Raw genomic sequence first — 12728 nt, 5'->3', positions numbered from 1 at the left:
TGTGAATCTTTACACCTCAACTTGGTTGAAAGTGATGCCCCAAATCTTTGTAATTCATATCAGTCTTGGAAGTGGTCCAGGATTACATTACTGCCTGTCCTATGAAGATGATGATTTTTATATGTGTCCATAACCATTCTTGGAAGCAGTAGAGTTATGATATGCATCTGTGGAGGGAAACTGTATGACGTTAATGAAATCCCGGGTTGAAGCAGAATAGATTCTAAGTGGGAAAAGGCTCTTGAGGGAGAAACTAGCTAGGATATTGTTGCAGTAATCCATGTGGAAAGGTGAAAAGGGCCTGCACAAGGATGCTGGCAGTGAGAATGGAGAGGAGCCCTGTAGAATTCTAATCAGCTTGGAAGAGTGTCACTAGTGACTCAGACTTCATAGTAACATCATTTTCTGTCTGATATTTTAAATTCAAATATTTTAAATGATTTCTTTCTAATTTAACTCCTTCAAGTAGTTATTATTTTCAAGTTGAGTAGAACATTCCTGAGATATACATTGGAGATCCTGTATGAATTATGTTTATTAGAGGTAGATGGTGTACCCAAACTTTGTTTTTTAAGAGAATATGCTTGAAAAGATGTGAAGTTAAGCAAAATGTACTCTGGTTTTAAATGGCCAAAAAATTTAAATTAAGAACAAATTACACTGACACGTAGTATGGGGAAATTTTCTTCATTTTTAATTTACAGCAGAAAGAATATAAAGCATTCAGAAAACATTTTCCATATTTTAAGGGCAATTCAAAACATTTTGCATGGTTCCAGCAGCTGAGTTCTTCAACAGATCCATTGATTCAGTGATGCTTTACATGCACAATTACAAAAATAAAACTTACAAAAAGGAGACATCTAGACTAGTTTTACATGCAAGTCTTGGGGACCCCCCGTTGGGCGCCAACTACTGTGTGGAACTGCCATAAGCGACCGTGCAACCATAGAGGGGGTTCATGTTATAGTCTTTATTTCGTTCACACAGTACAGCTGATTTCAAATGTGTAATAATAGCAATTAAATTTTCAGGAGACAGAATAATATTAGCTATTAATTTTTATAATGAAATCCTACTCCTGGCACTTGGGAATTCAGATTATCCAAGAAAGCTGCGCTTACCTATCATCTTATACTCAAAACTATGATCCACAACCAAGAAAAGGGCGATCAGAAATGCATTATTTCAGTGGAAGTGCATTTTGAACAAACTCAGTGGTCAATGTTATATAGGTGGGTTATTTCAGTAGGCATTAAACCTACTTTCTCTTCCCTCCCCAATGACCCTCTGAGTTGGAAGAGTAACATTAAATATTTCTATATCTTACTGAGTCTTCTGTCTTGCCCATCTAATAATGTATGTGAAACTTTTTTTTTGTAGAAATGTGAGGGTTAAAACATCCACTGAGGTCATTACTCTTGTTAAAAAGATCCGTTCTTTACATTATAACAAATGGAATAAACATATCTAAATTCTTTCAGTATTAATACAGGACATTTCAAAAGATCTGGCCTTCACATTCTATTCCCATTTGTGTGTGCAATTATGTATATGTGTATGAGTGTATAATACTCAAATGTTCTCCTACAGGCCCAATTTTGTAAAATAATAGATATTTTGGGACAGCAACAGCTGCAGCATGAGCCACACACTTAAAAAAAATTGAGTTAGGTCAGTTTACAAATGTACAGGTGGCTGTTTGTTGTGGGACTGTCACTGTTGTCAGAGCTGATCACGAGCAGTAAGACATATACTGTACAGTAATTCAAGGTTGGCAGTGAAAGGAAGTAATTAAAAAACAAGTACAATTATAGAAAAGGCACCAAGAGCACTGACCCCAGTTTTTACCCCAATCCTTTTGTATTTACCTTCCTTCCAAAGACACCAGTTTAAAATCATCTTATTTGTGAATATTTTTAGGCTTCACAACAAGCCTTGAGTTTTAACTTACAGTTGATGGCCAAAATCAAGTAAAAACAAAACTAATTGTCATAAACTTTACACCAACTGATCTTCAGACTTAAGCTTGGAAATTTTAAACTGGTATCAGCAAATACTAACTTACCCTCCCTTAATTTAACATTAGTAGTTTCTATTTTTTTTTTATGTATCTGATTTCTTTGGCTCCTCATTATGTGGAAATAGTAATATACCATGACACCCCTACAAGACCAGTTTGCATTATTTTAATTTTAAGTTTTTAAATTTTTTGTGCAATTTTTATTACATTTTCTGACTTCCAGCAGGAGATATGAAAATGTGAAACGTATTTTTCTACTTTCAGACTATTTCTTTTTTCAGTTTATGTTCATTCTAAGTGTTCTTTATTGGAGTGAGTGGATGGTGTTAAGCTATATACTGGTTTTTCTTATGATTATCTGCTTTGCAAAATTAACTTAATTTTCTTAAGCAATATTAGCATTCACATTACTTGGCACCATTGGCAAAAAAAGTTAAAATAAAATTAAATAAACTCCTGGTAGCCAAAATTAAATGTAAACATATCCTTTTTTTAAATTTTTTTTTTTAGTAATGTTACTCTGCCTTTTTTCCTAAGTCTAAATACAGTAGCTCTTTTATTTTTTTGCAGTTTAGTCATGCTTTAGCAAAATGTTCTTCTAAAGAACATTTAAAATAAAGTACTCTTATAGTGAAATAAAGTTTTTGTTTCATTTTACAGACCATAGCCACTAATGCTTTGCTTTTTTTCATTTCTTTTTTTCTTGAATTCATGCACATATCTCTGTTTTAATATATACAATATGTACAAACAATACATCCACACTTTTCTCGCTCATTCAGACAAAACTATACAAATAATAATTTTATCTTGCCATGTTATTGACCCTTTGTGAATAAAATATTTAGTAATTAATCAATATAATCCCTTTCAAATAGTATTTCTCATTTTCCATTTCTACCTTCTATATATACAGAAACTGCTCAGTTTTGATGAAATATCGCCAAAATATGGAATTTACTGGCCAGAACGCAGCACCACACTGATCTTTTAAGTGGCATAATGTCCAGGCAATGTTAATGGTTCCTCAGAATGACTAAGATTTTCCAAGGTTACTAAAAAAAAGCTACATGCTTTACTAATTATTCTACATAACTTTCATCTCCCATGAAAGTAAGGCAAAAAATAAAGTGCTGGACATGAGAAAAAGGACATGATGACTGATATACTTCGCAGGTTCTAGGAAAAAAACACACACACACACACAAAACTTTCAAACTTCCTTAAGCTGTACTTCCTTATTTCTCATGCATTACCCGTTTGCCTCACACATCCACCCCTCTGCAAATTTCCACAAGACATTAAAAACCTGCAGATTTAAAAAGTTGCATTAAGTGTGCTGTAGAGAGATTAAAGTAAAAAAAAAAAAATAAAAGACAGAAGAGCAAAGGAAATGAGAACACACGGACCCAATAAAGATTTGTACGATCTAAGCCCTCCACCGAGAATCCCAAAGATTCAGCTTCTTGGAAATGATTGACAGGTGCAGGAATAGCATTTTCTCTGTTGCTCGTGCATTCCCACCTTTTCTTAACTATATTTTTGGTATAATATTTGTCCAGTTCCACACGATGTTTGAATACAGCCCTAGATGAGGATAACCGTTTCTTTCTGAGAGAAGGAAGCCTCTCACAGATTCCTCCTGGTGTCTTGTTCTCCCATGATCCAACAGAAGATTGAGTTCCAAGATGTCTTGCTGAACAAATTAAAAGTTGTCCATGAAAGTGCAAATGCAATGACCAAAACATTACTGTTAAAATCCTGCAGTTGAGCTTCTGAAAACTGCAGTGGTGTTTTTTTTTTTTTTTTTTTTTTTGTGTGTGTTTTGTTTTGTTGTTGCATGTCTCTGCTAAAAACAGAAAATGAAAACAGTCTGAAAAGCAATGTCACATTGCTACGGGATGCTGCTGCTGCTGCTGCGGGTCTTCAAGTTCCTTGGCCTTTTTCAATTCTTTCACTCTGAAAAAACAAGAGACTGCTTTGTAGTGTCACTACTTCCAATGGAAGAAAGACTCTCCTAACCATCCCTTCTATTATGAAGCACACCCCAAGGCATGGCAGAGAGTCAATGGCAAAAAAAATAAAAAAAAAAAAAAAAAAAAAAAAAAAAAAGAGAGAGAGAGAGAGAGAAAAAAAAGGAAAAAAAAGCATTTGTTAGAGAGGGTAGACGCAGGGGGACCTCTGAACTGCTAGAAAGTAAGAAAAAGACATTGAGAAGGAAGAAATGTTTCGTAGGCTAATTAATGATTCTATGGTTATGAATGCTCTAACTTTCATCAGGTGCTGCTTTGATTTCATATTCTAGGAACACAACAAAACCAGATTTCATTATTACATCAGAGAGGAGAGTAATGTGTTGAAACTGGAAAAACAGAACCAGCAGCTCTTTCTAACTGGTTTGATTGACCAACATCAATGCCTCAAAATCCCATGAAGTTGTCCTACATAGTTACACCTTCTTAGTTACATAAGTTGGGGAAATTGAATGAGCCATTTATTCAGCTTTTATGTACTAAACTAATGTTCAGTGATGGACTTTTTCTGATTTTGTTAAAATCTTGAACCTGGTCTCATCATTGTATAATGTTATTTTTTGGTGTGCATTATAGGTAAACATCATCTAGCATAGTGTCTTGCATATTAGGGCTTTAGTAAATTGAATGGAAATGAATTTGTGGCTTCGTTTAAATCTATATAACTTCACAATCTTAATTTACCTCTAACCAATGGATTCTCCAAGTTCTCTTACAGTGATTTTTTTCAGCTGAAATATTTTAAACACACCAGAATGTTATGGAAAGAAAGTATGTAAAGATTCCTTTTGAAATTTGTATTCTTAACCCTTAATTTTACTATTTTGCAGTTATCTTTCTGGGCCTCAGTTTCCTCATCTATAAAATGGGATTGGATTAGATGATCTCTAGGTCCTTTCCAATTCTTTGATTCTAAATGTGGGTGTTTGTGCATATGGTTTTCTTGAAGTGAAGTCATAGCTATATGTTATATAGGTGGAAAAGCTGAGATTTTGTTAATTAGTAGTATCTCTCCCTTTTCCATGGTCTAATAGCTTTTAGTATCCTCTTTTCTCATACTTAAAGATACCTTAGTCATTTTCCCCAAAGCTCAAAGATAGGTTACAACAAAATAGGAAGGAACAGTACCAGAGTAACTTTTAAAAAGTTTTAGTTGAATTTAAAATTTTATAAATGGAATCATTTAAAAATACACAGGGAAGCCCACCATTTAGAGTAATCCTATCATTAATCTTTCATAATTTTCAGTTTTGTAAGTCTTTTTTTTAACATCAGGTTTGCTTAAAGTACAGCTATTCAAAGATCACTTTTCAGAAATGTAGTAGGATTTTAAAATGTTTTATATTTCTTGTTTCTTTATCATTTAAATGGCATAAAAGAGAGGATAAAAAGAAAGAAAACACTAGTAATATGATTCTATAATTTGTAATAGGACTTGAGTGTGCGGATTTTAAAAATCTATCTGAATGCCAGGCTTTTCCAAGAGAAAATACTATTGTGAAAAATATATTTAAATTTGTCTGCTAAAATCTGACTCTTAGTGTACGGCCTCATAAAGGGTGTCAGCAGAGCACCAAATCTGACAGGTCTTGTCAAACCAGAAAGGCCCAGCAATAGACTGCCCGTGTTCAGTTAAGGTTATAGAAGTTCATGACCCCAGATGTTTGACCCCCAAATTTGAAACTGGTGACTATTAAATTCTTTAGAAGCCACAGGATATTTAATTCAATTTGTGACTTGATATCTCACATATAACTCTTAAACCTGTACAAAATGCTTTATTTGTACAATCCTGGGAGGTAGAGCTTATATTGACTCTATTATCATAGATGAGGAAACTGAGGCTTAGAGGGGGTGACTTGCTTACAATCAAACCTGAGTAAATGTCACAATCAGAATTCAAGCCCAGCTCTACTGATTTCAAGTCACTAGTAGCTACTCTCCTTTCCCAGAAGAAGGGCAGATAGGATTGGGAACTATAAAGGGAAGAGATGGTGAAGATTTACTACCAGGCTGTGATAATTTGGCTTCCCTAAGAGACCCAGAAAGTGGCTAATGAATGGGGAGTCTTACTCTCTATGTAAGGTGGATTGTCAGAATAGGTGTTGTAGAATTGGAAAACTGGGAAAATCAGTCCTTTTCGATCCTATTTTTTTTTCTAAAATATTATGAGTCATAGTTCTAAGAGTAACTAAGAATAGGTTTAAAAAATTATCTTTTAAAACTGTTCAACTCATTCCTAAAGTATTTTTTTGCCTTGGCCTACATCCAAATTCCATGAAAGAGGTGATCTGGATGTAAGATAAGCTAATATATGTTTCAGAGGAGTTTAAGGATACTAATTTGGAGTTCTGACTATAAATTTACTGAATTTTCCTTAGATTTCCAGTAGACATAATTCAAAATGCATTTTTTTCCCTGTAATTCTTAAAGAGCTTGCTAAAAAGGAGCTTAATTTTGGTATAAGTTTTCACACACTGCTGTTTTTGCTTTTCTCTTAATGATGTGTCCATATGACACCAAAACAACCAGCCAGTTGATGGGGGTGGGGGTGGGTGGAGGGACAGGGGGGTGTTCAGTTAAGGTGTACCAATTAGACAAAAACAAAGTTTTGCCTAGATTTTTCTACTTTGTAACTGGTCATCTAAAGGTTCCAGCAGGGAATTACCACTATAAAAACTCTCATTACCCACTAGTGCCCATTGTGAAAATCTTATTAACTAGCCAATGTTAATTAACAAAGTTAACACCCCAGTTCGTTTACAGAAATTGTTGTGGCTCTCATAACTGCATTCCAGCAGACATTGTCGAAACAGAACCAACAGTACTCCTGTGCAATGCAGCCTTCCTCAAAGATCTTGAATTTACAAGAGAATAGTCTCTGCAGATACATGACAATATAAGAGTTAAAGGCAACTTGGTTATGTTTCTGAACTGTACTACTACTGGAAAACAGCAGGACAGCCGAACCAGGCACGGGAGCTTACCCTGGTGAGCTTTTTGGCCCTTGCCCCGACATACCAGTTTTGAGTGGAGGTGATTACTTAGGACAGTAAGACTTTTTGAACTGTAACCATTTTCTTAACCTCCTAAGATTTCTAAACAGAAAATGATCACACAGTTGGGATTTTTTTGTCACAGTCTTATCCGACAATGTTGCATCATAATGTACTGAAGTGATGTGGTAAGCAACAGCACTGAAAGCCAGCACAAAGCCCACGTCGTGTTACTTCCGTCAGACGTCCAATGATAACTTATGAACAAATGGAGACGGCCTAGTTAAGAGACTTGGAGCAAATAATGGCTTCATGGTTTAAGCATAAGGCAAAGCTGCTTCATTACATCTACTCAGTAATGCTCAGCCAGAGAAATGTTTAATGAGTCAGTGAGTTTCAGCAGATAGGTTCTTGCAATGCTGGACGTCAGTATGTGTAGGGCAGCCTTATGTGGCTTTCTAAGTCAGTTACCTGTTGCTTTTAGAGCTGAAATGGCTTGTGGGAAATTTAGGAAAAGGGAGATCTTGCCATTTTCCAGAAATCTCATTTGGGTTGCAAAAAAAAGACAGAAAGGCCCAATAAGAATGATACCCCAGAGCATGCTCTCTGCAATTTAACACACACCTCTGTGTTCCAAAAATATTCAGTCCCTGCAAGAGGTAAGCGAAACAAAATTACTTTGGAGCTCTTAATTGTACCCATGATGACACATCCCATATTCAATTCTTGTTCTTTATTCAGTAAGTTGGGCCACTGAGAATCTGTTAATATGCTTCTTGTTATGTCCCAAATGTAACTATGAGAAGAACGGTGACACAATATCAGCTTGGAATATTGTTTCCTCAACTCATTATGTATTTTTAGAGATATTGTTAAAGAATTATCACAGAGGAAAATGGATGCATGTTAAAGGATTAATCCACTGGGTTTGGAGAATGACCTCTTAAAGATATGGCTTCTCTGATTGGTCAGGTGCAGAAGTCAATACTTACCATAGTGGATGGCAGCAGCTGGCACAGATAGATACATTTTCAGAACCAAGGTCAAACATAGGGAAAGCTTTGGTGTTTTTAAAGCCATTATTAAAATGCATTTTAATTTCCACCCCCTGCTGCAACCTATTGCTGGTACTTGCTTTATATGGTCCCTTTGTTTTAGCAGGACTTTTGGACCCAACTTTGTTGAAAATCCATCAGGATAACTAGGCTAACAGTTCACAGGGTTGACTCAAATAAACCTGTATCCCCTGCTGCTAGAATATTAAGGGAAGACAGGAATTGGTTTGGTGTTTGCTTTTCAGAGAGAGTAGTCTTTAAGATTTTTTCCTTGTGAATATTTGCTAACACCAGAGAAATTTCTGAAGGGATATGTGTTGAAGGGAAAAGGAATTAGGGAAATGATTTCTCTCTCTAGAAAAGGAGTGGTATTTTTCAGGCCAACTGCAGCCTCGATACATTCAGGATAAAGATGGCTGTGTAATGTAGATTATTTACTCTTATTTTCCCCCACATGTTTCTTGTCTGCATCTTGTTTTTTCCTGCTATGAGTCTCAGAATTTGTTACTTTTAAAAAGTTAGAATAATGTGCTTAAATCTAAGTGGAAAGTAGGCTCATAGACATCTATAATCTCTTTAGATTACTCTTGCCCCACCCCCTCCTAACACTTCTTGCTTTAAATTGTTTAGCATACTTTCTAAGATAAACTCTTAAAAAATTAACAGTGAAATTCAAGTCTTAATTTAGCAGGTTAACCTTTAAATCCGATATTAAGAGAAATAACTTTCCCTATTAGAAACAATTTTGAGTCACTGGCTAATAAAGTTGGAAACAGCCATTGAAAGGAAAAGCTGAGTGGAAAAGGGTCAGGCGAGAAAAATAGCATTTGGTGTGTTTGCTTAACCTTCCCATCTGAGAACTAGAAACATGATGAAAAGAGGATTCTTTCTGGAGGTTCCATGCTTTTGAAGTTAGCCTTCTTGGACCTACTATGGCGGCATTCTGATGATGGGCAGGAGGTGTCTTTTATAGGTAACCTCTAACAGCACAATCTGAAGTGGTCTACCAATCAAATACCCTGACATTTCATTCTTTCATATTTTTCAGGATATCAATATTACATTTCTAATAGTAGGCATATTTTGTAAATGATATTATTTTCAGATGAAAACTCCAGAGATATGAATCCTTCACACACAGAATGCCCTGCCTCCAACTGTAGTTCCAACCTGGGAACTGTTAGCAAGATCATCTAGCTTGCTGTGATTGAAGAGAGAGGAGATCTCAGTGGTAACCAGTCCAAGCCCTGAATGTAAGTTATTCCTCAACTTACGTGCTTAGGCAGAGATTACTATTCTAGAAAGTATCTTAATACTAAGATCTCCTCTTCTCCCATCTCTTAAACTACCTATGGATTCCAAGGCATGATTGATGCTATGAAACTCCAAGATACCATGCATGAGTGTTTCTGGAACTCGCAACAGAATGCAGCAGGCACTAAGGAGACTAAGGAAGGAGCTTTCATTGATATTGATAATCATATCTAGAATATTCATTCTTAAAGAGAGTTAACATACCAGAGACTAGCAAGCTTCAAAAATGCATAAGCAACCACCGTATTGAGATGCTGACTCCTCACAGCAGGCTATTTTAATTGCATGTATCATGCAAGATACAAGTTATTGTCAGTATTAATTCAGTTGAATACTGAAGCATGCATGTGTTCTTTTGGAGTCCTTTTAAATTATGTGTGTTTGTGTGTAATAAGACAATATGGGAGAGAGAGAAATTTCACTTTGATTTTTCTTCTTTTTTCAATATATTAAGCCAACTTTCCTACACATAACCCAAAACTTCCCATTTCTGAGCTGATCTAAAATAGTCAACATAATAGTTAATTATTATGATTACAAACATAATTATAATTCCTATTCCTAAAACAGAATTCTCATATTCCAGTTATTCTGAATAAATGAAGAATCGAAACTTTGGGGTATGAAGGGGAGAAGGAATGATTAGTTCCAAATTACTTTTATGAAAGCTGTGGCATGGGATTTCACTTTTTGAGAACCCCCCCCCCTGAATTTGTGATAATATTCCCAGAAACTAAAATTTAACATAAAATTAACATTACATTGGGCAACTTATCAGAGAACTAAAATTCAGGTGAATATATTGGTAAAGACCTTTCATTGGATGAAGTATTAGTTCCCTCAGAGCTTCTAGCATCTCTATGCCTAACTTGTATGAACCTTAGTCTGGAATTTCAGGAAAAAAGGAATTTAAGTTACATATTTAAAAATCTAGGACATATCTGGGGATGGTGGCCCACAGCTTTATCCCTGCTCATGGGGGAGGCTGAGGCTGGTGGATCACTTGAGTTCAGAAGTTCTGAGCTGCAGGAGGAGATGAATGACTATGCAGTAGTATGGTGAGAGCTCTGAAGGCAGTCAAGTAGCAGCACACTGATCCAGGTAGGAAAAATGGAGCAGGTTAAAGCTTTCCTACCAATCAGTATTGGTATCAGGCCAATGAATGGCCAATATACTTCCAGCCTGGGTGAGATTTGGAGGCCTAATCTCAAATAAATTGATTAGGATATAAATAATGATAAACTTTCTCCATAGATTTGAACAGTCTTAAGATTTTAAGGATTGTTGCCCTTTCTCCATTAAGTGCTTAAATGACTGGGTAAATAACTAGTGAGTTCATTTGAGAAAAGAAAACAATGTAGCTATTAGTTGATAGAATTCCACTTTGATATTTTAAATCCATCCATTTCTCTGTAGGCAAAAGGAAGAAAAGATTTCATTCATCAAGTTAATCATAGGATCCTGGTAGTAGGGCTGGAAGAGACAATGGGTGACCTGCTTGAGCCCTCATATTTTTTAATATAATAGGTCACTGAGGCCCAGAGAAGAAAGGTGACCTGTCATTTCTAAGGAGTAAAGCCAGTTTTCTAATGGGAAATGAAATTCAAGTTTTTGACTTGAGTCTTGACTTAAAAAGACTTAAGTCACATTGTATATTCATTTCATTTCGTATTCCAGTTCTCTCAGAATAAAGACCATATTGCCATCCAGCATTTCAGGAACATTGTGACAATGATTTTTAAAGCAATTGTTCTTCCTCTCTGTAGCTAATCCTGTGTATTACTGAATTCATTAAAATATAAATTTTATTGGTCTTTATCCTCCTTGGGGCAGTGTAGGACATTTAGTCATATGAGGCATAGTTACTCAAGTCTGCTATGTGTGACATTCCTTTTAATTCAATGTTCGAATTTAAATGCTGGAGGCTTATTTCATTTATGATTTTGTAACTAGAATTCCAATTATTAGGAAGCTGCATTTAAAAGAGCATCTAAGCTAGGAGTATTGACTCACCTCAAGTAGTAGAGAAATGAGATATTTAGAAAATGAAACTTCAGAAACCAGCTAATGGGGAGGACTTATTTTGGCCAAAATAATTCTGGGTAATAAATAAGTCAACAAAAAAATTATCTAGTTGCCCCAAAGTAGTTTCTTGCTTTAGAATTTTCTAAGAAGTTATTAGCTTACTAAGTATGTTCAGGTGAAAAAGTTTTTATAACAAAACATTACTCTCATAGTGCTTTTTTGGTACTTTTTGTTTTAGTGCAGACCCATTCAAGTTCCAAACTTGTAACATCAGCCATTTTTATACTGAAGGTTCCTCCCACCACTTTCTAAGCATGCCCAGCGGTGGCTTCAGAAGGAAGGTCCTACATATGTATTCATGCATTTATAATTATCTACTGCATGTGATTTTTTTCCTGTTGTATAAAACAGTAGTGTTAGTAATTGCAGTAGGGTTAGTTTTTTATTTGATCTCATTTCATATAATTAATTGATGTGAAACTTACTAGCATACCTAGGCTGCAGCCCCATGCAAGCAAGCAGAAAGCAAAGTATTTAAAATGGAAGAGAGAGAAACTGGCTAGCAGGCAGCTAAACTCACCCTTTTGTACAGCCTATGGTCCGCCAGAGGGCTTTAGACAGTAAAACAATACCAAACAGCTATTAGCATACAAATGTCATAACAGAAACCTTACAAATAGCTTTAGTTAGACAAAAAGAAGACTGAGTGGCTTTGTTTTCTGGGGAGGAAAAAAAAGAGAGTGGTGGCAAGAATGAGAATGAGGTGGAAATTCTGCAAGTGCTTTAAAAAAATCTGCATGAAATATGTTTTGGTCTTTATATGTTACTCAGTGTGCATCAGAGGTTTAAATAAAATGGAGCTAGTAGTAAACACTGGAAATCAGACAGGACTGCTACTTCTTAAGTTTTTGAAACTATTTTAAACTCTTTTGCCTTTTTCTTTGTATTGTCAGATTGTTCCATATTTTAGGAAGACTTTGTAAGAAGTGATAAACATAGCACTTTCTTCCAAAATACATGAAATGGCCCTGTAACCAAGGAGGAACAAACATTTTAATTTGACTTCCAATAATGAGTTTGGATAAATTTTTGAGATTTCTCCAGATTTCAAGAATCATCATAAATGGGGGATTGTATTTCATGGGTTGTTAAATCTGATTCCAAATTTTCTTGGCTCTAAATAAGTAATATCTTGATTATTCAAAGAGCAGCACAAAATATATACCAGGAGTAGTATTAAATATGATAAACATCAAAGGTTTTGGAAATATTGGAATTGCTT

At 35.3% G+C, this 12728-nt stretch overlaps 1 protein-coding gene across 1 annotated transcript in view; it reads right to left on the bottom strand.

Annotated features, from left to right (window-relative positions):
- Positions 1-3710: 3710 nt before the first annotated feature.
- The window catches only part of LOC123240239 (calmodulin-binding transcription activator 1-like), a 71143-nt gene continuing 62125 nt past the window's right edge, over positions 3711-12728 (bottom strand). The window contains exons 12-13 of the mRNA XM_044667661.1: positions 12027-12057; positions 3711-3982 (exon numbers count right to left, since the gene is read on the bottom strand). Of these exons, the coding sequence (XP_044523596.1) occupies positions 3950-3982; positions 12027-12057 (64 nt within the window). The 3' untranslated portion in view covers positions 3711-3949. The remainder of the gene's footprint in view (positions 3983-12026; positions 12058-12728) is intronic.

The sequence above is a fragment of the Gracilinanus agilis genome, chromosome 3 (assembly GCF_016433145.1).
Source record: "Gracilinanus agilis isolate LMUSP501 chromosome 3, AgileGrace, whole genome shotgun sequence".
Taxonomy (NCBI): domain Eukaryota; kingdom Metazoa; phylum Chordata; class Mammalia; order Didelphimorphia; family Didelphidae; genus Gracilinanus; species Gracilinanus agilis.
Note: the sequence above shows the minus strand (reverse complement) of the source record. Positions and strands in the feature narration are given on the sequence as shown.